The sequence below is a fragment of the Fukomys damarensis genome, unplaced genomic scaffold (genome assembly GCF_012274545.1).
Source record: "Fukomys damarensis isolate Sample0158 unplaced genomic scaffold, DMR_v1.0_HiC HiC_scaffold_14, whole genome shotgun sequence".
NCBI lineage: Eukaryota > Metazoa > Chordata > Mammalia > Rodentia > Bathyergidae > Fukomys > Fukomys damarensis.
Window position 1 is genome coordinate 66,016,890 of NW_022900926.1, and position 26,273 is coordinate 66,043,162.

General features: G+C 39.8%; 3 protein-coding genes across 4 annotated transcripts in view; 1 reads left to right on the forward strand and 2 right to left on the reverse strand.

The window, feature by feature from the left end:
• The window catches only part of Psmb1 (proteasome 20S subunit beta 1), an 18,077-nt gene extending 15,865 nt beyond the window's left edge, over positions 1-2,212 (reverse strand). For both annotated transcript variants that reach the window (XM_010628927.2, XM_010628926.2), the window contains exons 1-2: positions 2,103-2,212; positions 525-792 (exon numbers count right to left, since the gene is read on the reverse strand). In XM_010628927.2, coding sequence (XP_010627229.1) covers positions 525-634 — 110 coding nt within the window. In that variant the 5' untranslated portion in view covers positions 635-792; positions 2,103-2,212. The remainder of the gene's footprint in view (positions 1-524; positions 793-2,102) is intronic.
• Positions 2,213-2,326: 114 nt separating this feature from the next.
• Tbp (TATA-box binding protein) lies at positions 2,327-18,802 on the forward strand. Its single transcript, XM_010628928.3, has 8 exons — positions 2,327-2,431; positions 4,781-4,948; positions 7,967-8,355; positions 10,175-10,262; positions 13,850-13,941; positions 15,446-15,613; positions 16,687-16,781; positions 17,677-18,802. Exons 2-8 carry the CDS (start codon positions 4,895-4,897, stop codon positions 17,754-17,756), a joined length of 966 nt encoding a protein of 321 aa, XP_010627230.1. The 5' UTR covers positions 2,327-2,431; positions 4,781-4,894; the 3' UTR covers positions 17,757-18,802.
• Positions 18,803-20,551: 1,749 nt separating this feature from the next.
• Pdcd2 (programmed cell death 2) overlaps positions 20,552-26,273 on the reverse strand; it is a 6,038-nt gene continuing 316 nt past the window's right edge. The window contains exons 2-6 of the mRNA XM_010628953.2: positions 25,578-25,881; positions 24,526-24,657; positions 22,686-22,789; positions 21,600-21,713; positions 20,552-21,457 (exon numbers count right to left, since the gene is read on the reverse strand). Coding sequence (XP_010627255.1) covers positions 21,290-21,457; positions 21,600-21,713; positions 22,686-22,789; positions 24,526-24,657; positions 25,578-25,881 — 822 coding nt within the window. The 3' untranslated portion in view covers positions 20,552-21,289. The remainder of the gene's footprint in view (positions 21,458-21,599; positions 21,714-22,685; positions 22,790-24,525; positions 24,658-25,577; positions 25,882-26,273) is intronic.

Sequence of the window (26,273 nt, forward strand, 5' to 3'; positions counted from 1 at the left end):
AAAAAAAAAAAAAAAAAAAAAAAAAATTACAGCTCTGTTACGAGTCCTTAGTGCGTCTTTCTACAATCTTATTTTTATTGAGAAAAGCATTAATATAAAGCTAGTGAATAAAAACAAAAGCAACCTGAACCAAACATACGATAATACACGCATTAAAAGGGCCCTTCTCTGTTTCCCTAAATGTTGAAAAAGCAGTGATCTAAGCACTTGCCCAACCAATCTGCTTTTTATTTGAAAGAGATTAGACATTTCAACTACAGACAATCATGCATTCGACAACCCGGGCCAATCCAACCATCACTTTCAAGTTCCGGATGCTGAACTCTTCTGCTCTGGCGTTAGAAACGTGTTTAGACCCCACGAATGCTAAGGTCCCCGGAGCAGAGGCTGCTTGGGTCTCTCGATGTCCCATAGCGGAAAGGCACAGAGGCAGGGCGACAGCGGACCAGACGACCCTCGCAGCCAGTGGAACGCCAGCCCCCCGGAAACCCGACGGCCCGCCCGCCGCGACCCCAGGTGGTTACCCTCCGTTGAACGCGTAGGGCGAAAAGCGTTGCTGCAAAGGGCCAGCGGCGCTGTACGGCTCCATCCCCAGCTCTCTGCCGGGACCCGAGTACGAGAATGTGGACAACATCGCTGGGACCGGGTCCTCTCCTGCTGTCTCACAGCAAGATGGCGGCCGAGACCGGAAGTCACGCGCTTCCGCCTTCTCTCAGGCGCCCCTCTAGCTGGCACTCGTCGTTGCTCCTGGAGGTTCGCTCTGTGTCTCATCTGTTGCGAGCCTGGCCCCACCTATTCCAAGACGGGTGGCAGGGCATAAAGATTGTGTCTGTGTATGTTTTTTCCCCGTTAAGAACATGCTCGAGTTCATGATTGGCAGACAAAAATGTATACGTCTAACGGTACAGAAAATTTGGCCAAAATGTGGAGCTACAGCGACTCGAATGGACACGGGATTACAGACCGTCTATGCACACACCTCAAGACTGCGATGCCACACTGGGGTACACTGAGCAGAAGACTCGCACAAAGTATTCAAATGGCAATGTCCTTGTAAGGCTCAAGACTGGACACGAGTCAAATTGCCATAAACAGCAGAATGAATAAATTAACCAAGGTATCGTGCTCGTAAGGGACAGTTCACAACTAAGAAACGAACCAGCCGGAGCTAGATAGGAGACACAGGGCAGACACTTCGACGTGAACACCGCGTAGAGAGGAATACCTGCTGCGTGATTCAGAGTTCCTAGAGGAGCAAGAGCCTTTTCGCTATGGCAGGGTATCGTGGTGCTGGAAATATTCTGTTTCTTTACTCGTTTTACAACTATTTGTTAATCTGTACATGTCTTGTGGACTTTCTTATATGAATGTTACCTTTTCAGCCAAAAATGCAAGCATACAACTGGCTAATGTCAAGTGGAGTGATATGTGCATGCGATTCTGGAACCGGAAAAGAGTTTGAAAATTGTTTAAAATTTCTCGTTTTAACTAAACAGAGCATAAAACAAAGTATTTTCTTTACTACCTGTGGACAGAGAGGTACACTGCGGTACTTATTCATGTCTCTCCCTAGGTTAACACGGTACCAGGTACTGAATACGAAAAAAGTATGCATTTCTTGTCCTTAAAGAACCCAGAAAGTCACTAATAATGAAAAATACAAAGGGAACTAATATGCATTACCATATATGAATACACTTAAATGAGCCATGGGAGAGAGAAATCAAGGTAAGCCAAACCATTTATGAAACAATTACACAGGGGGTGAAGGGAGGGCAGGGGTATGGAGAAAAATGAGAACCAAGATCTGTCATGTAAAAGTACAACATCCCAATGATGAATGTAACTGTACTGTATACTTAAAAAGTACCAATAAACTCAATAAGATTAAAAAAAAACAACTACAGCGGTCTCTTGACAAGAAAAACGTGCACGAGATGGTAGTAGCGGAATTAAAATGATTTTGTAAGCACAAGCCATCCAGTTTTGCTTTTCCTTTTTAGCAAGTTTGATTAGCTAACATTAAATGCGAGCATTGTAAGGAATACGTGCAGGCAAAAAGTAACATCGTCAGTTGGTTAAAAAACAAAACAAAACTCAACCTCTTAAAATAACGGTATCTTCCTCGGTCCCACAACGACCAATCAGCAAAGGCTGCGGCGTCGCAGCCCGCCCCAGAACTGTCTCGCCTCTGGTTACCCTTACACCGAAGGCTCTGGAAATCCCGGAAGGACCGGAGCCTGCAAATTCCCTGATCGCGGTTTAGGGAGTTCAGCCCGCCGAAGCCGAGGCTGGGACTGGCGGAAGTGGCGTCATCAGCGTGCGCCAGGAGTTCAGTGGGGTCGAGAAGGGTCTCCGTGGCTCGCGCCTGTGCAGCCTGTGGTTTAATTTCGTTTCCGCGGGCTTGTCGACATCTCCGCAGTGGCTCCAGGTAACGGCCTTTTTACCTTTTCTTGTTTTCTGAGGCCTTGGGTAAAGGTGACCACTGCAGCGAGGCCAGAAGACGAAGGCGGGGAGGGGAGAGGAATGGACGCCCAGGCCTGCAGGGACCCGCTCGCGCTGCCGCCCCTCCGGCCTGTACCCGCCGCTGGCCTGCGACTCCAGCTGGGTGCCTTCTGTACTGTGGTTTCGGTCTCGCGAGTAGGGTACTAGGACAGTCTGCACATGTAACACCCCAAATCTGCTCTGTCCTTCTTCCCTTTGGTCCTTGTTGGAAGGCAAGTTTCACCCAAGCCTGTGGCTGCCCGCTTTGCTGCTAGCTGGCGTGGATTTATTATAAAGTTGTACTTCATACTTGACTTTGAGCATAGTTTCGCTTAAGTTAAAGCATACACGCACTACTTTATTTACAAAGTCTGCTTCTCTAGGCTCAGGCGAGAGTGGTGTCCGGAAACTCTCGATGGCCTTTTTGGGGAAAAGATTATTGAGTTATAGGGCCACTAAAAGGTTATGCAGAATTAATTTGACTGTTTTCCAAACGTCTCCAGTTTGATGCTTTAGTTCCAAAAGATGGAGGCTTTGCAAACAGTTCTTTTCAAAGGATAAGTGCGTGCAGTAATGACCGTGTGTGTGTTTTTGATACTGGTGAGCAATGATGTCTGTGCGTGCCATCGCTGGGAATGAGAGATGAGCTCTGAATAGCCTACCCAGAGTCATCCTGTCTTATGTTACCAACCAGTTCCTTCTGTAGACCTTAAGTTTACAAAAATTGGTCAGGATCACCAAACGTTGTGGATAATCATTCTTAAGACCCTAAATCCTGCCCTCATATCTCTTGGCTCAATCGTAGCAATTACTCCTTAAACTGTCAACCCCCAGTTTTCTCCTCTCCAGTTTACCAATGCAGCTTCAGAGTAGATCTGCTCACGCTGTACATCAGAATCCTGTAACTGATCTTATTGCCTTTTGTAAGAGCATCTAAAACTCCTTTCTTTTTTTGCGATAGGGTCTCCTGGCTATGTAGTTTAGGCTGGGTGTAAACACACTATGTGATCCAGGCTGATCTTGAACTCACAGTGATCCTTCTGACTCAGCCTCCCAAGCACTAGGAACAGGTGCGCGCCACCGTGCATGGCATTTGCATAACTTTATGTTGAACTGTTTGATCCAGGAAGAGTATTTTCATCTTAATAGATGCTGCACTGAATAGCTGGGACCACAATGTCCAAAAAAATGTAATTTTTCTTATAGCTCTGATACATTTATTTTCAAAAGCAGAGCTTTCTTTCTTTCTCTGGTCTCCTTTTCAGTGATGAGTTTGTAGGATAGATAGTCTTTGGAGTCCTTTGCTTTCTCCAAGTGATTGTCACATTCTTTGGTTGCTTCAGCAAATGTCTGAATACCTTTTCTGTACCAATGAATGGAGTGTGGGTCTTTGGACTATAACCTGTAACTTTGAGACCTGTAAGTTCTATTTGAGAATATCTTATTAGGTGGTAATAAATGTTTGAAGTGAAATTTAATAATGGTAATACCTAATATTTGGCCTATACTTATTATGTTATACAATTAATGACTAGGTCAATCTTGTGTTGAGTCTGTCAATTCTCACAGCATCCTTGAACAAGTTATGGGTCTATCTGAACACAGCTGGTAGTAAAGAGAAAAGGGGTCTTTTAAGGGCTAGGGATGTAGCTCTGGATTTTCAGGCCCTATGTCCCATTCCTAGAAACCCCCTTTCCCCACAGTTTTTTAGCAGTCATTATTGGAAAGTAATTTCAGATGCATATGCAATAGAGATGATGATTTATGCAAAGCAGATATAGGCATGGTTTACATTATTGTGTTCTATAATCTTATTGCCTTGATTAAAATGTTTTAGGTATTACTATATCTGCATACTTCCACAGTCTCAATAAATGATCACACTAAGGTATATTGGGTCCATTTCTATATTTATTGAACTTTATGCCTAAAACATCATGTAGGGTATAAAATTGAGTGGTATATTTTAAAAAGCTGAACTTGGCCTAACAGTGCTGGATATGTACACAGTACTTACATTCTACTGTGATAGTACACCATGCTGAAGAATTATTTTTCTCTAAGTGCTTTTCCTCGAAAGTTTTTAACACTTCTTATGACACCTTTGGGTAATTTTGAGCATCATCACAAGAAACATGAAAGAAGGGAATGGACTTTGGGATTGTAATACAAAAAAATACATTCCCAAATAGCCTCATTGTTTTTCTTAATTTGTTTTGTGTACCTGCAGAAGTGTTATAAAACTATACAGGCTAACTGTGTCTTACCTTAACCTTCACATTTGTTTTTTTCTAAGCACCATCATTCTTTTTTGGTGTGTGAAGATAATCCAGAGACTTGAGGAGGCTTCTAAGAAGAGTGTGCTGGGGATGCTCTAGGAAAAGATTGAGTGCTGAAGAAAGTGAGCATCATGGATCAGAACAACAGCCTGCCGCCGTATGCTCAGGGCTTGGCCTCTCCCCAGGTAATACAGCAGGCAGGTACAGGATGGTCACAAGGGCTGGGGGGCATTTACCCAGCTGTGATTGGAAGTGGATCTGTATTTTTTTTAGGCTCCTTATTTTGTGAATAATTCTTTTAGTCTTTGGGCACAGTGTTTTATTTGGGCAGTTTGTTTGGAAGTTAAAATGTATTTGTCTGTAAAACAGTTTTGTGACAAGCACTTAGGAGAGAAAGTTCCAAGTGATTCTAAAGGTTTTTGAGTTTGACTTTGAAAGTTACCCTCACCTAATTATTTTCTAATTTTATCTTTTCCTTTTTATGTTAAAAGTTCTAAGTCACAGATCCTTTAAAAAAAACAACCTGTATTGAGGTGTAATTTATATATAGTAAATACATCATTTTAAGTGCACCTTTTAATAACTGTTTGTACCTCTGTGAGTTATTGACCATTTAATTTACTCTAAAAAGTCCCTTCTTGCTCTTTGCCATTATCTCCTGTCTGTGACTATTAAATCAGCTTTTCAGTGCTAAAGATTAGTTTTGCGTAGTCTAGATTTTTCACATAAATGATGTCACACAGTATGTACTTTGATTGCTGTGCCAGTATAACATTTTCTGTATCAGTAAATAAAATCTTTTTATTGCCAAGTAGTACTTCTTTGTATTACTACAATTTACTCATTCTCTAGTCTGACATTAGGGGTTGTTTGTAGTTGGGGGCTATTATGAATAAAGTACCACAAATATTTATGTGTGCTGTGCTTCTATTTGTCTTGGGTAAATATTTAGCAGTGGGATTGCTGGGTCATGTGCAGGAGTGTATTTAGCTGTGTAACAAATCCATCAGACCATTTGCTAAAGTGTATTTATCCTTTTTTTTGCAATTTACTAGCAGCAGGAAGAATTTTACTTGTTCTTTTTCCTCACCACCACTTCGGGGTATAGAGGTTTTTTGTTTGTTTTGTTTTTTTTGCTTTCTACCATTCTAGTGGTTGCTTAATGGTATTTGATTGTGCATGTATATGTGTATTTGTGCTACAGGGATGGATCTATGTTCTCAACTCTTATTTTTTATTTTGAGGCACAGTCTAGGTGTTAGTCATGCTGGCCTTGAACTTGGAGTCCTACTGCCTTAGCCACATGAATAGCTGGGATTACACGCATGCACCAACACACCGGGCTCACTGTGGTTATAATTTCTCTTTTCTTGATGACTAATGATCCAGAGAGTCTTGTCAAATGTTTTATTGGGTGTATATCTTCCTTTATAAAATGTCCTTCACATCTTTTGCCATGTTTTATTGATCTCTTTGTTCATTTTCTATTGAGTTCTAAGAGCTCTGTATGTATTCTGTAAGTCATCTATTCCTTCATAATATGGATGGTTTTCTCTCAGTTGGTGGCTTGCCTAGAAGGTCTTAGTTTCTTTCTGAAGTCCAATTTATCAGTTTTTTTCCAGGATATTTCTTCTTTGTCCTAAGAAATTCTTGTCCACCCAAAGTCATAAGGATTTTTCTCCTTATACTGTAGTTTTAGTTTTAGTTATGTCTGTGGGCTGTTTCAAATTAAGTTTTATATGTGAATGAAAGCAATGCTGACCTTTAACAAACTTAGTATTTTAAATTGATGTAACCTAATTTTTTTCTCACAAATATTTTTATAGAAATAAATGATAGCTTTGCCCTTCTTTTGTATTCTGCCTGTCAGTGTTTTTTTTGTTGTTGTTGTTGGGGGTGTTGTTTTGTTTTTGGTACTAGGGATCAAACTCGGGACCTTATGCTTGCGAGGCTGGCAGCAGAACCCCTGAGCTAAATCCCCAGCCCTGGCTGCCACAGTGTTTTTAAAGCAACATACATATTAGTCATGTTTACCTTGTGCTTTCTGCCAGATAAATTGGTGAAAGAATCATGGCTCTTTTTTGGATCTTGTATGTATTTGAGAATCTAATGAAAACTGGGGCCTTCTCCACACAAAATGCATACATACTGTTGCATATAATACAAGATGTGATTGAAAACCATGGTGAGTGTTTAAATTTTTAAAAAGTTACTACAGTAAAAGACACATTGCCATTAAACCCCTTTAGAATCCACCCCCTTCTAACACTCACCCTGTTCGCCACTTGCTGAAGCAGTTCTTAAAGTCCTCTTTTATGAGTCTTAGTTGCACTGTCATGACTACTTTGGTGTCCTGAAGTAATTCAAAATGTTTACGTTTCATGATCATTTTGGCTTTGGGAGCAGGGAGCCAGAGGTCACTGTGCCTGGCCCTGAGAATGAGGTGGATGAGGACACCCTGTGATGTTTCTTAGAAGCCTGCCTTCCTGGCAGCAGGGCTCGCTGTATTTTTAATCTCACTTCATAAGAGATCCGCAGAGCCTCCCCAACCCCTGCAAACTCTGGGCTCCACTTGGCTCACTGCCTGCGAGATCTGTGCTCTTGGCACATTGTATGCCCTCTCTGGGCATCAGTGTTTTATCTTTACATGGGAAGAACAGTTCTGTTCTTCTTTCCCAAAGGACTGCTGTGAGACTCAGATAAATTAGCAAGTGTAACTGTGTCTCGGAAAGCTTGGATGCAGGATCGATCAAAAAGCAGAGGTACTATTTTGTAGAATGGTGCTTTTGGAACAGAAGTGGTGGGTATTTTGAGTAATAATCTAATTATCATCATTGTGTTTGATTGAATAACACTTTAATCTTTTCTGTGTGACTTTTTCTGTTTAACATTTTGGGTAGGTATCTCCAGGCAGAGCATATAGTTGACCATCCAGGTACATAACAGAGAGATGTGGTCACTTGGTTACTCAGTTCCTTGTATTAAGTAGCAATAGATTCCAAATCCCAAGCTCTCGATCTACTGTGTTCAGTGTTAAAAAGACAGCTTTGATCTTAAGAATACCAAGCTTTTGCCTAATAATGTTACCCACTGAACTCAGAAAGCAATCTGCCTTTATACATTTTACCTGTGGTTCCACCAGACAAGGCCCACAAACCCTCAGTGCCAGTGGCATGGCTCATCATTTCCTTTGCTTTCCACAGGGTGCCATGACTCCTGGAATCCCCATCTTCAGTCCCATGATGCCTTATGGCACGGGCCTGACCCCACAGCCTGTTCAGAACACCAACAGCCTGTCTATCTTGGAAGAGCAGCAGAGGCAGCAGCAGCAACAGCAGCAGCAGCAACAGCAGCAGCAGCAGCAGCAGCAGCAGACAGTGGCAGCTGCAGCAGCAACCGTGCAGCAGTCAGCACCCCAGCAAGCGACTCAGGGGACCTCAGGCCAGACCCCACAACTCTTCCATTCACAAACTCTTACAACTGCACCCTTGCCGGGTACCACCACCTTGTACCCCTCCCCAATGACGCCCATGACCCCCATCACTCCAGCTACACCAGCCTCCGAGAGCTCTGGGATTGTGCCGCAGCTCCAGTGAGTACTTGGGGTGTGTGTGTGTGTGTGTGCGCGTGCGTGCTCCTGCCCTGTAGAGGGCCCTTTGAATGTGCCGTACTCTGTGCTCCTGAAGGAGTGGGATGATAGTTACTCGGTGTCTCCTGGACAGAGGGAACGACAGCTGTCCCATGAGCTAGTTTCCTTGTGAGTAGCTGTCCTAATGCTTTCAGAAATAAGGTTGCTCACTAAAATGGAAGCAGGGTTTCGTGGTAGTAGATATTCCCCTGAAGCAACTTAGTGCCCCAGCTTCACGTACTGTAGGGTTTGTCACATTACTAGCCTGGGTCACAGTGTTCTTTGTTTTTCTTGGTATTTACTATGAGAGTGGCTCCAGATCTTTGAAGATCTGCATCCTTCTCCCAAGGTAATGATGATAGCCCTTGTCTTAAATGAGTTTTCTATCTGAATGAATTGTGTTGTGTATTTACTAGTGGTGGTGGAGATTTTTTTCCTGAGAAACAGGCAGATAATGCTGGGTATCCGTCAGTGACAAGTACATAGCTTTTACTTTCTGGAAATTTACAGCTAAATTAAAGTGTTTACAGTTATGACATTACGGCTGCCCCCCTTTTCTTTCCTTTTAGATGTGTTTCCCATTTGCAGATTAATCATACTGTACTTATGTAGTTTTCCTTTATAATGGATCCTCACCATTACCTAGAAACCTTAGTCTGGCTTCCGTTTTGTTTGAAGTAGTTTTTTTGTCTTTTTGGTACTGGGGATCAAACTCAGGACCTTGTACTTGGGAGGCAGGTGTGGCACCACTGAGCTAAATCCCCGGCCCCTGAAAAAGGAATTTTAACAGTTTTAGAAAGGAAAGTTCTGTTAGCTTACCTTTCTCTCCATTGTTCCCAGCTGTCTTGTATGTTTATTTGATTCCCATGGGAATTCAAATTTGTATTTTGGTCTGAATCATAAACTATAACAAGTTTGGGACAAGTATTTATTTTTGATATTCTATAGGACATCCAGTCAGCCATATTACTGAGTTTTCTTTAAGAGCCGCATTAAGTGGGAATTCATTTTGCTTAAAATCTTGTAGACGTATTAGGAATTAAGGTAAATATTTAAGTAATGAAAATAGATCAGTGCATTTACCAATTACATGATTAAGTTTGTGATATATGCACCAAAATTGATATAGTTCATAGGTGGTGAAAAGCTGAGTGCAGGTGTGTATACAAAGGTGCAAGAGGCTGGGCTTGGTGGTGCACACCTGTAATCTCAGAACTCGGGAGGCTGAGGCAGGAGGATTGCTGTGAGTTTGAAGCCAGCCTGAACTACACAGTGAGACCCTATCTCAAAAAAAAAAAAAAAAGTGAAGGAAGAAAACAGATGGTGTGGAAGTGAATACACAATGTTTTTTTGTTTTTTGTTTTTGAAATAGTCCTACTATGAGATTCAGGTTGGCCTTGAACTTACCGTGTAGTCCAAGCTGGTTTTGAACTCACAGTGATCCTCCTGCCTCAGCCTTCCGGGTGCTGGAATTCCTAGCATGTGCCAGCACACCTGGGAAAAGGACTGTTTTCAACAAGATTATGAACAATCACATTTTCACGAGTACTGCTTTCTGACAGTACGAGCAATCAAATAGAAACAGCATGAGCTAGAACCTGTCATCTGTGTACAAAATGTGATGGAAATAGAGAATGTTTATGTTTGTTACAGTAAGACATACTGTCATATAATCTTCAATATACTAGTGAAAGTTCAAATTCCTGGATCATTTAATACCTAATGTGTAAAGGTCAAATGCTGTGATTTGACTAACCATTTCTTCTATTTAAATTTCTTACAGAAATATTGTATCCACAGTGAACCTCGGTTGTAAACTTGACCTAAAGACCATTGCACTTCGTGCCCGAAATGCTGAATATAATCCCAAGGTCAGAGCTGTTTCCATGTACTTTAAAGTATCTGGTAAAACAGGAATCTTTTTATAGTATTTCCTAGGTCAGGAAGTTTGTGCTGTGCTTAAGCTTTTAACAACAGTAACATGAGGATGCAGGATAAACTGTGTATAGTTTATATCTTGAATATTCATTAAATATAATAAGTTAATTAACTTGAGTTTTACTGAGTATGTGTCATGTCCCAGTGCCTTGGGACTCGACAGTCTGTGAGGTAACACAGTTTGTGTACATTTTCACTGTAACGGGGACAACTGAAGCTGGAGTGGGCAAGAGTAACACAGGGTTTGGAGGGTTCTTGTGTTGTTGTTGTTGTGTTTATTTTTTGTCTTTTTTAGACTGGGTCTTGCTATGTATCCCAGGCTGGCTTGGGACTCACGATCCTCCTGCCCCTGCCTCCCAAGAGCTGGGATTACAGGTGTTGGCCACCATGCCCGGCTGATGGGTGATTTTAGTAATCTTGTGGGAGAGTTGGGAAAAGAGCATAAAGATGAAACAGGATTAGTCAAAAGTTGATAATTGTTAAAGTTGTATAATGAGTACAAGGTTTTACTGTATTTTTCTACCTTTGTATAACTTTTATATACTTTCTAATAAAAATATTAGTGGCCCAAAAACTCCCTAAGTTTTTTGCTTTTAAGATAGTAGCCTGAGTACATGTCAAAGGCTTCTGTGACTATGCCAGTAGAAAAGATATTTTTATGTAAGTAAACATTTGCATTAAAAAATGATGGATCAGCCGGGTGCAGTGGCACACTTCTGCAATCCCAGCACCCCGGAGGCTAAGGTAAGCGGGTCACTGCAATCTAGAGGCCAACCTGGGCTACACAGTGAGTTCAAAGCCAGGCTGAAATATATAGCAAGACCCTGTCTCAAAACCAAAAAAACCGGGCCAGGAATTAGCTCTGTGGTTCTGCCACCTGCTTCGCAAGCCAAGGTCCTGAGTTAGATCCTGGTCCACCCCCCAATCCTAGACATTCTTAGAGATCCAGGCAGAACCAGCCTGGACACATAGGTGCGGAGACGACAAGGCAGAGATGCTGATTCTGAAGAAGCAGCTCTCCAAAGTGGGGGCATCTGTCAGAGTAGCAGGTGTCTGTCACCTCTGCTGGGGAAACTAGCATTCAGTTGATTTCCTCTAATGAAGGAAAGTAAATTTTATATGAGACAAAAGAGTGCAGGAGGAACAATTTGGGACAGTTTCTATAATCCGGTCTTTGTTTTGTATTCCTTGGCTGGCAGCCAGCAAGAGGCCAAGCCAGCTCATCTGCTCTTGTGCAGTTAGCTAGGTCACTGAAGAACACTTTATTTATGTGTGGCTTCTGCAGAAGCTTCAAGAACTCAACTGTGAACTGTGTGTGTCTGTCAGTGTTGGCTCCCTTTTTCTGCCAGACTGACTGTTTCCTTCACCAGTGTACCTCAGTTCTCTCCTTTTTGTTAAACAGTCATTTCAGGCTATCCACAACAGCTTTGAGATTTCTCCTGTAATTTCATTATTTGCCTGTCATCTTGAAACTGGCTGTATAGCATCATTTAAGCATTGCTGTTAGTGTAGGAGGAGAAAAGAACAAGAATAATCTTACGTGTAGGACACATGTAGTAGAGAGCCTCATGTTCTGTGCTGTACTTTAGTTGGCTTAAGGTGAAGGAGGAGAGTAAGTGCTGAGAATCAGGTTGTTACTTTCAGCTAACAACTTTCTTAGTTGCCTGGTTCTACTTTTTTTCTGTCTCTGAAATATTTATCTACACATTAAAAGATAAATAAACCACTGGCTATGCAAACTCTTGTCTGGCTGGGCAGCAAATAGTTGTGGCCAGAGCTTTGATCTGATAGGCCTCTCAGCCACACATTTGTGGCGCTTTTAAGGCTCCATTTGTTTTGCTTGCTTGCATGCCTGTGTGTTGCTGGGAACTGAACTTAGGGCCTCATAAATGTGGATAATTGCTGCATTACTTAGTTACAGCCCTAGCCCTTCATTGACTTTTTGAGCGATGGTCTGGTTCAAAACAGTTTTGTAACTCCTAGCAAGGGTACAAATGTTTATGTAAACCATTGAAATCCACATTCTTCTATCATTTTTGATGTTACCATTTTAGGATTTTTAATAATGTGTTAACTGAAGTTTTTGTTTGGAATGCTTAGAAAAGCTGGAAAACAAGTTTATTATTTATCTTTAATCATTATATAACAAAATGAGAGCAGAGAGTATGGAAAAATTGTTTAGTGAAAAGTGTTTTTATCTTCATTTAAAATTATCTAGATATCCAAAGATCTTTTAATTTTTGTCTGAGATCTCAGATGGTTAAGGGTACGGAGTCACCATTAGCCTCTTAGTAATAGTAAGTCTTTCACGTGGCTCATTCCAAGATTAGTCTTGGTCTGTCACAGTCTTTCCTTAGTTGAATGCATAATTTTACAATTTTGTAATCTTTAATATAGTGCTAGTAATTACCTGACCAATAAAATATTAGATTAGCTGGGGACTTAGCTCAGGGGTTTCACTGCCTGCCTCGCACAAGTTCCTACCAAAGGTACCACCAAAAAAAAAAAAATTAGATTAAATATAGGAAATTCAAAGTAATTTGGCTTTTTTGGACTTAGTAAACTAGAACTTACTCCTTGCATTTTTATAGGTAATGAGATTGAGGGAAGACAACAGTCTTTGTAAGTGTCAAGGCAATCTGGTCAGTTAAGTCTTCGGAGTTGGGGATGTAACTCAGTGGTACAGCATGTACTATTAAATTTTTTATATTACCTGAAAATAGGTTTTTGCCTTGTTTCATGAAACCTATTAACTGAAGCTATTAAGTCAATCCACAGTTGAAATATTTTCCCTTTGAGTTACAATCTTAGTAAAAAGTGTCTCAGAAGCAGCCATCTTTAATACATAAGAAACAGGAAGTAACTGAAGAACTGAAACATAAGTAACATAAGTAACATAAGAAACTGAAAGCTTTGTTGTGTTTTTTTTCTTAGTATTTATGTGTTCAATACATGAACATTACATCCAAGGACTGACTGGAAACAGGATCTCACTTTATTATATATTGATGTATAATCTGATTTATTAATTCCCTCTGGAAGTGGGAAGGGATTACCAGTTTGCATAAAAGTTCGTTTTAGTAAAACAATTTGTATTTAGAGATGCTAGTCATGAGCAGCAAGTATAAGGAGGAAATAGGTTTGGATGTTTATTGAGGATGAATTGGGCTGAGGATGTAGTTCAGTAGATATAAGTCTGGATTCAGTTCATAGCACCTCTTTCCCCTAAAACAGGCACCCATATTACAAAAACCAAGTTTTCCAAACATTCCTCATCCTCTCGTGGTGGGATACATATGTAAAAAAAAAGATCTTGGGATAACAATAGTCACAGAGTCACAGTAACATAATTTGTTCTGCTTCTTGTGACAAGTGATGTAAGACAATCTTGGCATGAGGACAGATATTTTGTCGACTGTAAATTAGCTCTTTCCCATTAGACATCATGGGAAATTTTCTAGTTCTACAAAGTTCAGCAGTTTGGATGACCTCACTAATGCCTCCTCTTTGACCATTTTAGCGGTTTGCTGCTGTGATCATGAGAATAAGAGAGCCACGAACCACAGCGCTGATTTTCAGTTCTGGAAAAATGGTGTGCACGGGAGCCAAGAGGTAGCCTTAAGGAATTCATTCTCCTGGTCTGTATATTATTCAAGAAAAGGTGATAGATCTGTTTCTAGATTTTCAGGCTAGCACTTCAAAGGTTACTATTAGAGAAGCATTGATTTCATTTTCTTCTTTTCATCTTCTTAAAATCAGGCATGAGTTTTCAACATGTAACAGTGCTTATTTTCTATACAATTCAGATGCATTTTATATGTATGTGATTTAATATAGCATCAAAACCTAATAGAGATTCTTTTATGTGTAGAAGTTTTTAAATAAAAAAATCCATAAAAAATACCAAAATCACAGAACTTCACAAAGCTGTTGGTGTGCAGCACTGTGGACATGTTGAGCCTGGCGGTGTGGCAGTACCATGTGTGTTGGCCACAAATACTAGCTACCCTTCATTGGAACAAGTTTTAATTGTGTGAGTTTGGTACATCTTAAAGAACGCACCCTTTTTATGAAAGCTCACTACTTATATTCTCGTGTTTAGAGCACATTGGTTCTCAAGGTTCCAAACTTTTCTAAACCTTTAACAGAGCCCATATCTTTAGTAAAAGTCAGCAACTTCTAAAAACAGGAAAAATAGTGAAATTAGCTTTGTAAAGTTTAAACAGAATTGACTTTGGAAGTAAAAGATGATTAAAACATACATTTCAGTACCTAGAAGCCTGAGAATGTTTTAGCTTATTCTGCACTTTCAAATTGTCTTTTGATGAAGAGAAGGCCATTGTGTGAACATTCTATTTCCTGCTGTCTGAATTTTTTGAGAAGACAGGATATGGGTCTGTCTGTAGCTTCCACGCTTCTTGGCTCCAACATGCAGTGATAACCCTTCCTTTAGGGTTGTTTTTTCCATGAATGGGACACCAGAAATGTTTCTTCTTTTTCATATCACAGACTTTTCCATATTGTGTTTAGTCCTGTTTGTCCCATGGCATCTGCTGAGTAAATATTGCAATTCTAGCTGGGTGACTTTTTGAGCAAGACCAGAAACCAAAAATTTGTTTGGAAAAAAATAAAGCAGAGCATGTCATAGGTTTAATTTCATCATTCCTAATCCCTGTACTTGAGAGTATTGCTGTTTGTATTCTACTTTTTTTACTTAAGCTCAATACTGCTGTCATAGCCAAAATGGTGTCATATGAGTGGAGAAAGGGAGACTTGACATATAGGAGGATAGAGTTAATATGTATAGTTTTCATTAACCTAGCCTGATGAAGCATGTTACTTTGTGGCCCAGATGCCATGATAATGCTGGTGGCAATGACTGTGGTTCCTGTCCCTGAAACTCAGGGATCAGTAACTTGGTTGATTGTTTGGTAGGCCTGTAATTTTCTGTCAAGGACACAGGAATTTTTTGTAATACAGTTGTTAATGTGTTTTTTTTTCTCTTTTTGGAACAATGGTGACTGTTTACATGTTGTTACTGTAGTTTCCTGACTTGGAATTTTTAGAAGTTATTCATTATTTCAGTATAAGCTACTCACTTTTGTTCTTTCCCTAGTGAAGAACAGTCCAGATTAGCTGCAAGAAAATACGCCAGAGTTGTGCAGAAGTTGGGTTTTCCAGCCAAGTTCTTGGACTTCAAGATTCAGAATATGGTGGGGAGCTGTGATGTGAAGTTCCCCATAAGATTGGAGGGCCTCGTGCTTACCCACCAGCAGTTCAGTAGGTAAGTCTGAAAATGTGCTGGAATCATGACCAGGTCATTTGTAATCTCTGTAAGCACTGTTCAGGATAAACCACATGCAAAGTACTCAGTGTATAATACCAAATATATTTACAGTTGTATTACTGAATGTCCTGCTGTCCTCAGTAATATCTTCTAACTTTTTAGACAGGTTTTTTTTTTCACTTCCTTTGTTGCTTAGAGAACTCCCCTTTACTAGAATGAGTTCTGCCCATTTTTATGTTTTTTTGCTTAATAAATATATTTCATACACATGGATTGAACCCAGAACCTCTTTTTTCCTAGTTGGAATCTTTTCATTAATATTACATCAGATCTACCAGCAAAGTGTAACACTGAGTGACAGAAACACTCTTTCCGCAGCTGTTATCTGCTGCTTGCTGGTACAGAGTCACAGCAGACAGCCCATCTCACAAGCTTGCTTCACTATCTACTGGTCTTATTTATGGCCACATCAGCTCCCTAGTCTCCTCTTGCCCCAGGGCCTTTGCACATGCCACTGGCGTACCTGGCACACTTTTGTTCAACTTTTTACCACAGTCAGGCCTGTTCTGAATTTTTCTCCAAGTCAAACATAATAGACAGAAGAGGGTAGGTGGTGTCATTGGATAAATTCATACTCAGACTAGTGTCTGGTGTGCCTAAATTGCCCAGCCAAAACTGACAGCTGTTATGGCTTTTCAGTTTGAGGAAGTTGAGATACAGTACAAGAGCTGTCATCATTAGCTCTTAGAATTAAATGTCTAGGTTTTAAGTTGTTCAGAGTGAATCTGGATATGGATCAGAGAATGGAAGATAAATACACAGCTCTTGTTATCTCAGAAAATCTAGGTTCATAGTTGATAGGAGGACAAAAGGCCAGTAGGTGGCCATCCAGTGTCAGTGACAAGTCAGTCTCGTGTAGCCCAACTACATTCTCTGAGTCTGCTGAATTGCTGTGCTCTATCTGTAGACTAGTTTGCCTGTTTATTCAGTATTTCTCTTGCACAGGTCATTTCACCTAAAAACATAGGAAACTCATAATTTCTAAACTATTTTTGTCATTTTCCTTCTAGTTATGAGCCAGAGTTATTTCCTGGATTAATCTACCGAATGATCAAACCCAGAATTGTTCTCCTTATTTTCGTTTCTGGAAAAGTTGTATTAACAGGTAAGTTGTAACAGGAAATAGCAACTGGACGTTTGGAAGCGTTTCGTGGATGGCATTTTCTCAGTGAAGAAGTTTCAGTGTTGGAACAGTTGGCTAACAACTTATAAAAACGGCCTTTACCATTGTTTTTCTTTTTCTCCTACCCCAATTCTGTGAGAAACTAGCCCCCTAAGTGGGAGGGAGAGAGCAGTGCAGTCTGACTGCAGCCGGGAGCCTTAGCTAGAGCACGTTCCGTGACAGCAGGGCTGGGCGGGTGTCTCCTGTTGGATCGGTCCTCTGGTATGTGGGGTCCTCAGCACCACTGTCCTGGGACAGTTAAGGAGACTGAGAAAGGCCCAGTTGTAGCAGCAACCGGGAGAAGACGGCTCATTCTTGCCACTGCCTGCTGGGTTTATGAGCTAGTGGAGGTACAGGACTGTATGCGGGTGAGCTGTGGGATGGAGGCTGGAGCCACTGTGCACCTTGCTTTGGTCATTTAATAGGTCATTTTAAGACAACTATTTTAAAAACAAAACTAGGATTGTGACAGGGGTTCCTACCATTATTTTTTTTTTCTTTTATTGAGTTTATTGGTACATTTTAGGTATACAGTATAGTCACATTCATTACTGGGATCCTGTACTTTCACATGACAGGTCTTGGTTCTCATTTTTTCCCCTTGTCCCTGCCCTCCCTTCACCCCCTCCTCCCCTTCCCATTTACAAACACTTTATTTCCATTTTTTTCATTTTCTCATATTTTTTTTCCCTTATTACCTTTCCCTACCCTTCCCACCTACCATTAATGTTTTAATGCCTGCATCTGGTACTCTAGAGGATTGTGCTTGTGTCTTTAGGGTAATTATTTTACTTTGTGTTAAAAATGCTATTTCACACTTGTCTCTGTTCCTTTATAGGTGCTAAAGTCAGAGCAGAAATTTATGAAGCATTTGAAAACATCTACCCTATTCTAAAGGGATTCAGGAAGACAACGTAGTGGCTATCATGTACTCCTGTTCTCCATCCCCCCTTTGTTTTTTAAACAAATCAGTTTGGTACCTTTAATGGTGGTGGTGTGAGAAGACAGATGCTTAAGGTGCAGGTTGCATCACCAAGCAGCTCTTCTGCCCGCATCCCACTGCAGGATGCTGGGAAGGAAGGTTTACTTTCCTGTACTAAGAACACCCTGCAGCGTTACTGTGAGTTGCTCATACTGTGCTGCTATCTGGGCAGCACTGCCCTTTTATTTATATGTAGATTTTAAACACTGCTGTTGACAAGTTGGTTTAAGGGATAAAACTTTGAAGTGGTAAAGCCACCTATACAATTGGACTTACTTTAATTTTTTCCCCATAAACCACAGTTTTTATATTTCTACCAGAAAAGTAAAAATCTTTTTTAAAAGTGTTGTTTTCTAATTTGTAACTCTTAGGAGTTATTTTTGTGCCAGACACATTCCGCCTTTCCAGTATTGCAGGACAGAATAGATGTATTAATGAAAACAAATGGCTGTACATATTTTTCTTTCTTCAGAATACTCTGTACAATAAATGCAGTTTACAAAAGTGTTAGATTGTTGTTATAAATGATACCTTGTAAGTCATGTGATCATATTGTTTAAAAAAATTGTATTTTAGATATAATGCCTGAAACCATTTTGTTCACTTGTCATTCGTTTTAGTCATTGTTCTATGTCACAATGAAATAGATGGATGTTGCTGGCTACATATTGAGCTGAGCACCTCTAGTTTCCCTGTTGCTTTGCATACAGGGCCAGGAATCATGAATCCTTTGGAAGTGGTGTGGGGGGGGCACCACCCCCTTACCCCATGCACAAGGTTACATAGCTGTTAAGGGACCAAGTGAGCTCTGAGGCAGTCCTTCAGGATCTTACCTAATCTTTACCTTAATCTTCAAAGGCTGCTACTTATCTGCTATATTTGGTGAGGGTTTCCCTGCCCCAGTAGAATATCAGGTGGGCCTAAGTTTCTGGGTAGATTATTTTTTTGTCCTTTTCAACTGTAAAAACATATTTTCACATAGGTCAGATATATATATAGATATATATATATATATCTATATATATATTCAGAAAAGGAAGGTACTTTCTTCTTTTCCCTTCTACCTGTTTCTGCAACATCATTACCAGGCCATTCGGTACCTTCAAGCTGTGTTCTGTGTAATTCTGTCCTCTGAGAGTGCTTTTGATCTCACTTTTGGAAAAACTGTAAAGCGTATAGAGCACTTCAGTCTTGTGGCTTTGCTTTTTTCAGTCAGTTTATCAAACATTTCTCCAAAATACGGTCTTTTAAATCTTTTTGTAGTACGGAAATGAGACTTTGTATATCTAGGTAAGCAATCTACCATTACTAGCCCTTGTTCTTTCACTCTGAGACAAAATCTCATTAAGTTGTTCAGGCTGGGATTGACTTCACAATCATCCTGCCTCAGCCTTTTGGGTAGCTAGAATTATAGGCATGTGCCATTCTGCTGAGACATAAATTCTAAGGTACCCTATGTCTTTGCTTAATCATCCGTTCCTTTCACAATGGTCATTTGTTATCTCCAGTGTTTGCTGCAGGGACTATCCTTGTATGTGTATTTTTAATAAGTACAGGTTATAACTGCAGTAAACTTTCTTAGAAGAGGAATTACTGTACAATGTTTTAGCAGATTGATACCAGGCTGAATACCAAAGAGAACAGTGTACAAAGTGCCCTTTCCTTACACTTGTTGTTACCGTTGCCAGTAATACATGGATTGTTTGGACAGACACTCCAATATCAACTGTGTCTAAGAAGGGTCTCTTTGTGTAAGTAGGTCTTGCTCAGAAAAGCTTTATAATCATTTTCACATAGGGATTTTGTATTTCTTAAGTTGCTATTTTGGGAAAGGGTCTTGCTGTGTAGTCTAGGCTGGCCTTGAACTCAAGCTGCACATGTGCTGGGATTATAGGAACACACATCTGGCAACATTCCATGTTTTTTCCCGTCTTAAATTATCGCTTCTATTGTTTTATTAATGAAATTTTTTCCAAAACACTTTAAAAGTTATATTACCAGTCTTTATACTGATCTTTTAGTACTATTTTTTTATTGTACTGAAAGTTCTAAGCATGTAATCATCTAAAAGCAGTAATTTTTTCTCAGTAACTTTTAATGTGTGTAAATTTTAAAATCTTGAGACAAAATATGTCTGAATGCAAAGGCAGACACCTAGTCTGCTGCTCCCCCCATGCTTCCATTTAGCTGCATCCTATAGACACCATTATTCTCAACACTTGTACAGGTTAAATCTTTTAGAAATTGCATCTGTTCGGACCTCACATTCAGTCTGCATCTTTCCTCATTTATAGGCCACGTGGCTTACAAGGGTTCACACAGCCAGAGTTCTGGCAACTGCAAACTCATGTTGTACCTCAGCAGGTCCTCTGCTCTGGCTTGGAATTCATGAGTGAAAAATTACAGTATCCTGACCTACATCACAGTTTCGACTAAAATGGTACTATTAGCATAACTTCCAAAATACTTAAAACATTTGTTTTTGCTGGGATCTCAGAATTATCAAAGGATGCTTATGCCAGCATGTAGTATCTGAAATAAAAGGACAAGGCAAGGGAGAGCTGCTGTTGCTGGGTGGTGTCCATGCAAACAGATCTCAGCCACACAAGGTGTCGGGGCACAGCATAGCATGTGGGTTGGTGGGCAGGTTACACAGGTGCTGTGCTGTGTTGTTTTATGGTATTTTCAAAATGTCTTAATACTGCTAGAGGCAATGGAGTGTCTTAATGTATTTTTTTATTTAAAATTTTCATGCTATTTTCAGTGCAGCAGCTCTTTTCAAGTCACCAAGTAGGTGCTGTGCTGTGACATTTTCTGTCCAGTGCTTTGCACCACCACTGTCTCCCTCTTGAAACCACCTGTTCCAGCAGAAAGGTCCTGGGGTTTTTTTTTTTTTGCCATCTTCTCGGTGACTGGGAAACATCCAAGTGACAAAGAGGGAAGACGCTTCATTTTGCCTGCTCTGCAGGCAGGGCCTCTGGATGACAGCTCTGGAGTGGATCCTCTTTAAATCCAGCTGTTATGACAAACTTACCATATTCCCTGATCCTGTCAACTCTGGTACTGTCACTTCAGTTCATCAGCCTAATGAAGTTATGTAGTTTATTGGGTATTATTTATCAAACATTTCCTCAGTCTCACCATTTGTAGGTAATCAGTTCAGTGTATCTTTCTAGTTTTATTTCTAAGTACATATACATGTATAAATATTTTTATAAAACTACCATACCATGAATACCATCTGTAATGGCATTTAGACCACTTATTCTTTTCTACCTTGGACGTAACAAAATTTACTAAATTCCCTGCCACTAGACATTTTTGTTTTAGCTACTCAGGACATTATAAAACAATGCCTTAAGCAACATGTTTGTATATCCATGTCTGTAAGTTACTAAGTAACTATCCAAAGTTACTTCCCTAGGATAAAGTCAAGGATGGAATTACAAGCTTTAAGACATAAGTAACTTTAAAGCTTTAAGGTGTTATCTGTTACATCCTGCTTCCATACAAATTCCTGTGTGTAGCCACTGCCCAAACTACAGCTCTCTGCACAAGTGAAGATAGCCAGGACGCCCCAGTCCACACTCCTGCCCAGTCTGTCTGCTTTCAGGTGGTTCAGCAGCTGTGGCATGACCTGAGGAGAGGGACACTCAGTGAGAACACTCCTTCAAAGCAGGGAAAACCACAAGCTCTTAGAATTATATAGCACCTTACCAAGGCGATTTTCTAATATCCAAAAGCATAAAGCAGAGTGATTACACTAAAATAATCCATACCTGGAATTCAAATATTCTCTTGGCACCACAGGGACAATCTGGAATATCCTTTTCTTGAGGAATATTTTCACCAGAAATCCAGATGGGCTCAATACCTCTGCCGTATCTGAGAATCTAAAATCAATGAGGACCATATTCAAATATTAGCATGTCACCTAAGAGATTTCCAGTGGTAACATGCCATCTGATGATCACAGAGAAATTGTGTGTGCTCCTACACTTAACAGAGCATTAGTCTGAGAGACATTTTATAGTGTGCACTGCTGATGTGTTCTCCATTTCCTCAAAGCAGTTATTTCAGCTTATTTCCTAAATAATACTTTTCCTAAGATGTTAGGGTATTTATAATACTATGAAGGAATCAAGAATATGCCTATTAGCAGATTCTTTGTACAAGATACTTAAGTTGGTACTGACCTTCATTTACTTGTAAGGAATCTTACACATTTTAAAAAGGACAAATATCTAGTGAAATACAGTGTTTGTATTAATCTTACAAAGGGGTTAATTCATTCTAATTAGCTTCCTGCAACAATCGAATGGTTTCCCTATTTTTATTCGACTTGCTAAAACTTGCCTTCCTTTAAATCTCTGGATACTTATTTGATCTTGGTTTTTAGGAATGTAGCTGAAATATTTTTACTGATTGGTATTTTGGGTGAGATAAGTTAATGGGAAAAATGTGTTTATGCCCAAGCTATCTACGGGAAAACTGAGTGACATATCCATATATATAATTATAGATAAAATCAGTGGTGCGTAAACTCCATGTATCTTAGGGAAGATCTCATTCAGCTTTTACCCCTGATGCTTCCTTTATAAAATAATTACTGTATAGTAAACAGTATAATCTTTAGCCTCTGTTTCACTTTAGTCTTTCACTAACTATTAAATGGAGCATAAATGCCAACACCCTTCTATGTGGCCCATGTATTTGAAGAATACCTGTAACAAAATTTTAAAAGCTTATTGTTTCAGACTCCAAAGGAATACACTAGCTTTCTTACAATGAGTTACTGCTCAGGGATTATACTTAGAAAATACAGCTGAAAAAACCCACAATGAAGGGTATAAATTCCATTTTACCTGCTCTGGTTCATGGGCTATCTGAGTCTTAAACTTCTGGAATATGCTGTCTTCTCTAGTTTCATGCTTGGCCATGGAATCCAATTCTTCTTCAGGTGCTTCACCTGAAAAAGCACCACAACAATTATGAAAATGGGAATAATCTCCATGAATGAAGAGAGTCCAGTTTTTACTAGGCAGTGTTCCCTTTTTATTCATGCTTATTTCTAGGTGCTCCACACAACATTATATAATCACTATGCAGGCTCCCTCTACTCTTTTAAAGCTTCAAATTAGAAGAATGGGCCCAAATGAAGGTTTCAGGACTATGCCCAGTACATCACAGGACACCCAAGCAATCTGAGCTGGTTTTCACTATTCCTTAATCTGCCTGGATCAAGTCTATGTCTCACACATTTCTTTTCCCACTAGATACTCAATTCACTCAGTTATCTAAAGCTCATTTCCTGCTTCACATTCATTCTTTTTTTTTTTTAATACCAGGAATCGAACTTGGGCGCTTGTGCTTGCTTACAAGGCAGGCGCAGGAACCACTGAGCTAATTTACACTCATTCTTGAACTCCAGCCAATCTGAGCCACTGGTGCTCCCAACAGGCTGGTAGCTGCCAGTCTATAAGACATATCACAATATAACTTGGATGTCCTGAATCACATAAGCTGACTTAAAATTCTACCACTCTAATGAGCTTGGAAAAACTAATTAATGGTGTTCATTGGTAGTCATGATCCAAGGAAGAAATGCCTTCAGACTGATGTCCATCAAGTGCAGGAGCAAAGTTTCAGTGTGATATGCAGAACATCTCAGTGCTTTCTCAGGGTCTGCTGTGTTCTATCAATCTGTTTTTATCCAGGACTTCTTAGCTAGGACACAGTTCCCTACAGGAATCATTTTTTCCCCTTCACTTTATTTTGGAAAATGTTAAAACATATACAAAAGCAGAAACAGTATAGTGGATCACTACATACCAACAACCAGCTCCAACTAAAATTTCAAGTCCCCCAATTCAGTTACTTCAAAGTAGGTCCCATTCATGTCACTTTATGAGTAATTCAGTTAGGAACCCCAGAAAAACAATTCACCAATTTAAAAATCAGATTAGAATAGTTTTTAAGCTGTAATTTTTGAACCCATTAATTTAAACATTTAATGTGTTTTAATCTACTAGTTTCTATTCTGTGGACAGAAGACATCAGTTTATATTTTCTATCTTGTGTCCGCCTCCTGATATAACCCCTGTAATCTTTGATAGCTTCCTTGATCTCCATTATGATCATTTTCCAATATTATCTGAACATTTTCTGCAATCAACCACTTCTCCAAAGAGACTGTGTCTTATTTTAGAAACAAATGTTATTCATGAATTAGAAATACCCAATGCTACTGCTACTGAGTTGATCATTATTTCTAAGCCTTTGTAGCAGATGGAACAAGAGTTCGTAACACTTCCAACAGAAAATCAGACCAACAGGGTTTTTATTTAATCTTATGTATTTATGTTATCTTTCTCTCAGGCCCAATACACTAACATAATGACTGCTTTATTCCCCAAGGTATAACCATTTCAAAATAATAGCAACATTACCAACACATTTATTAAAAACCTAACATTCTCATTTCATTTTATCCTGTTTTTTCCCTTCCTTTAATAAATGTGAAACTTTCCCACTCTTTATGCTTGTTTCATTCAATTCTTTGTTCAAGACAGAAAGAACCTAGAAATCACCTTTAGGAGACTCCAGCACCCCCAAATTCACTAACTACCACTCTTCTTAACATCCCAAAACCCTTTCTAGCATTCTATTTGTTCATTTACTGAAATTCTGAAAGCGACTCCTTACCCATGCTTTCTATAATCTCAGAGTCATCTTCCTTTTCTACAACTTCAGACACAGTCTCATCCTCCGTTTCTATTACAATTTCAAATTCTGGAAAAAGGAAGTTGTGGTCTGGAATTGCATGGTCCACTTGATCTAAAACAAAAACAGTTACTATTATGAATAGCTAGTTTTGAGAATGATATATAAGGTTCCTATTTCTAAAGTATAGTTATGCATTGTTTGATACGAAAGCTGTGTTGTTGAGTGATGTCACCACTGTTGGAAGATTGGAATGAATTACAAAAACCTAGATGATAACGGTTAATCACTCAACATAGCCTCATGAGATAACCAAGAGTCATGACAAACACTAGATGCATAAGACTGCTGTCAACTTAACACAGCATACTCCCTTTTGCATTAAGTTTTCCTAACATACAGGAATACGCTCTAAAATAAGTATAGTAAACATATAAACCAAAAACAATTACCTATTACTAAATATTACATATTGTTCAGGATTGTATACCCTGTACTTTTACATCACTGGCAGCACAATAGGTTTTTTAATATCAGTATTACTACAAACATGAGTGATGTGCTACACTACAACATTACTGTTGCATATTCCATAAGTAAAAGTTTTCCCTGTTAGATTGGGGTAATAATGCCTATGACACTTTTATTATAAAAGCTCAGGACGTTGCCCATGCTGCTTCCTATATATTATGAGCTTCTGTAGTAAAAATACCTGCATGGGGCCAGAGATTTAGCTCAGTGGTGTCACTGCCTGTCTCGCAAGCGCAAGGTCCTGAGTTCGATCCCCAGTACCAAAAACAAAACAAAATGAAATACAAACAAAAATACCTGTATGAAGGCAAAGCTGGTCATACAACTAATTAAGATTTCACAGCTGCTCTTTTATAAAGAAAGGTTCATGTTACCAGTTATAAAATTTTTGGCAAGTATAGCACTATACCTTTTTCAATTTTAACTTTGGTGTTAAACTGGAATAAAATATTTGGGTTGACAGAAACTCTGAAATCAAGCTGAGATTTAGAAGGAAGTCTTACCTTGTGTGCAGGTCTGCTTATGTACCAATCTCCAGTCTAGCGTCTGATGCTCCTTACTGCAGTAATGTGCTTGGTGGCATCTGGAGCATGTTTTGGGGGCTAAACAGCCACAGACCCTGCAGAGGTGAGTGCCAGACTTAAGTTGGAGACGCACAGGTTCTCCTGCTTCTGGGGGAGGATTCTCAGAAGGTGGCTCAAATGAGTAAAACTCATTTTTCCTGGGGAGCTGATTCCTAAAAACTAGGAAAGAGGAAAGTATAAACATTTTCAGTGAACCAGAACAGCAATTCAACCATCTGAGCCTCTATGCCACACCCTGTAGCATGAAAAGGTAATTCATTAAAAAAAATTTTTTTAAATGCTTGTTTTCTAGAGACAAGAAAACAAACAGAAAAACAAAAAGGGCCTTAAAAATTCAATAAGTAATTGTCTCGTACAAGCATTTAAGTGTGCTCTTGGAGTTGATTCGCATAATCAAGTTAATGATACAATTCATCGTTAACCAGAACCTATGTTTCTAAGAGACAACTTCTATCTGAACATAGGCATCCAAAAACAGTGCCCAATGATTCATCAAAAGGCCGGAGCTAGGGAACAGCGTGGGCAGCGATTCGGGGTCAACACGAAGGCCAGGAGCGCTCCCAGGCAGCACCGGACCGGGCAGCCGCTCCCCGCCACCCACCCAGCCGGGCGCCC

Bases quoted from the DNA above. Each gene is read 5' to 3' on its own strand.
- Tbp (XM_010628928.3), top strand. From the start codon at position 4,895: ATGGATCAGAACAACAGCCTGCCGCCGTATGCTCAGGGCTTGGCCTCT. The intron at 4,949-7,966 runs GTAATACAGCAG...TGCTTTCCACAG, and splicing joins AGGGCTTGGCCTCTCCCCAG to GGTGCCATGACTCCTGGAAT. The intron at 13,942-15,445 runs GTAGCCTTAAGG...TTCTTTCCCTAG, and splicing joins GTGTGCACGGGAGCCAAGAG to TGAAGAACAGTCCAGATTAG.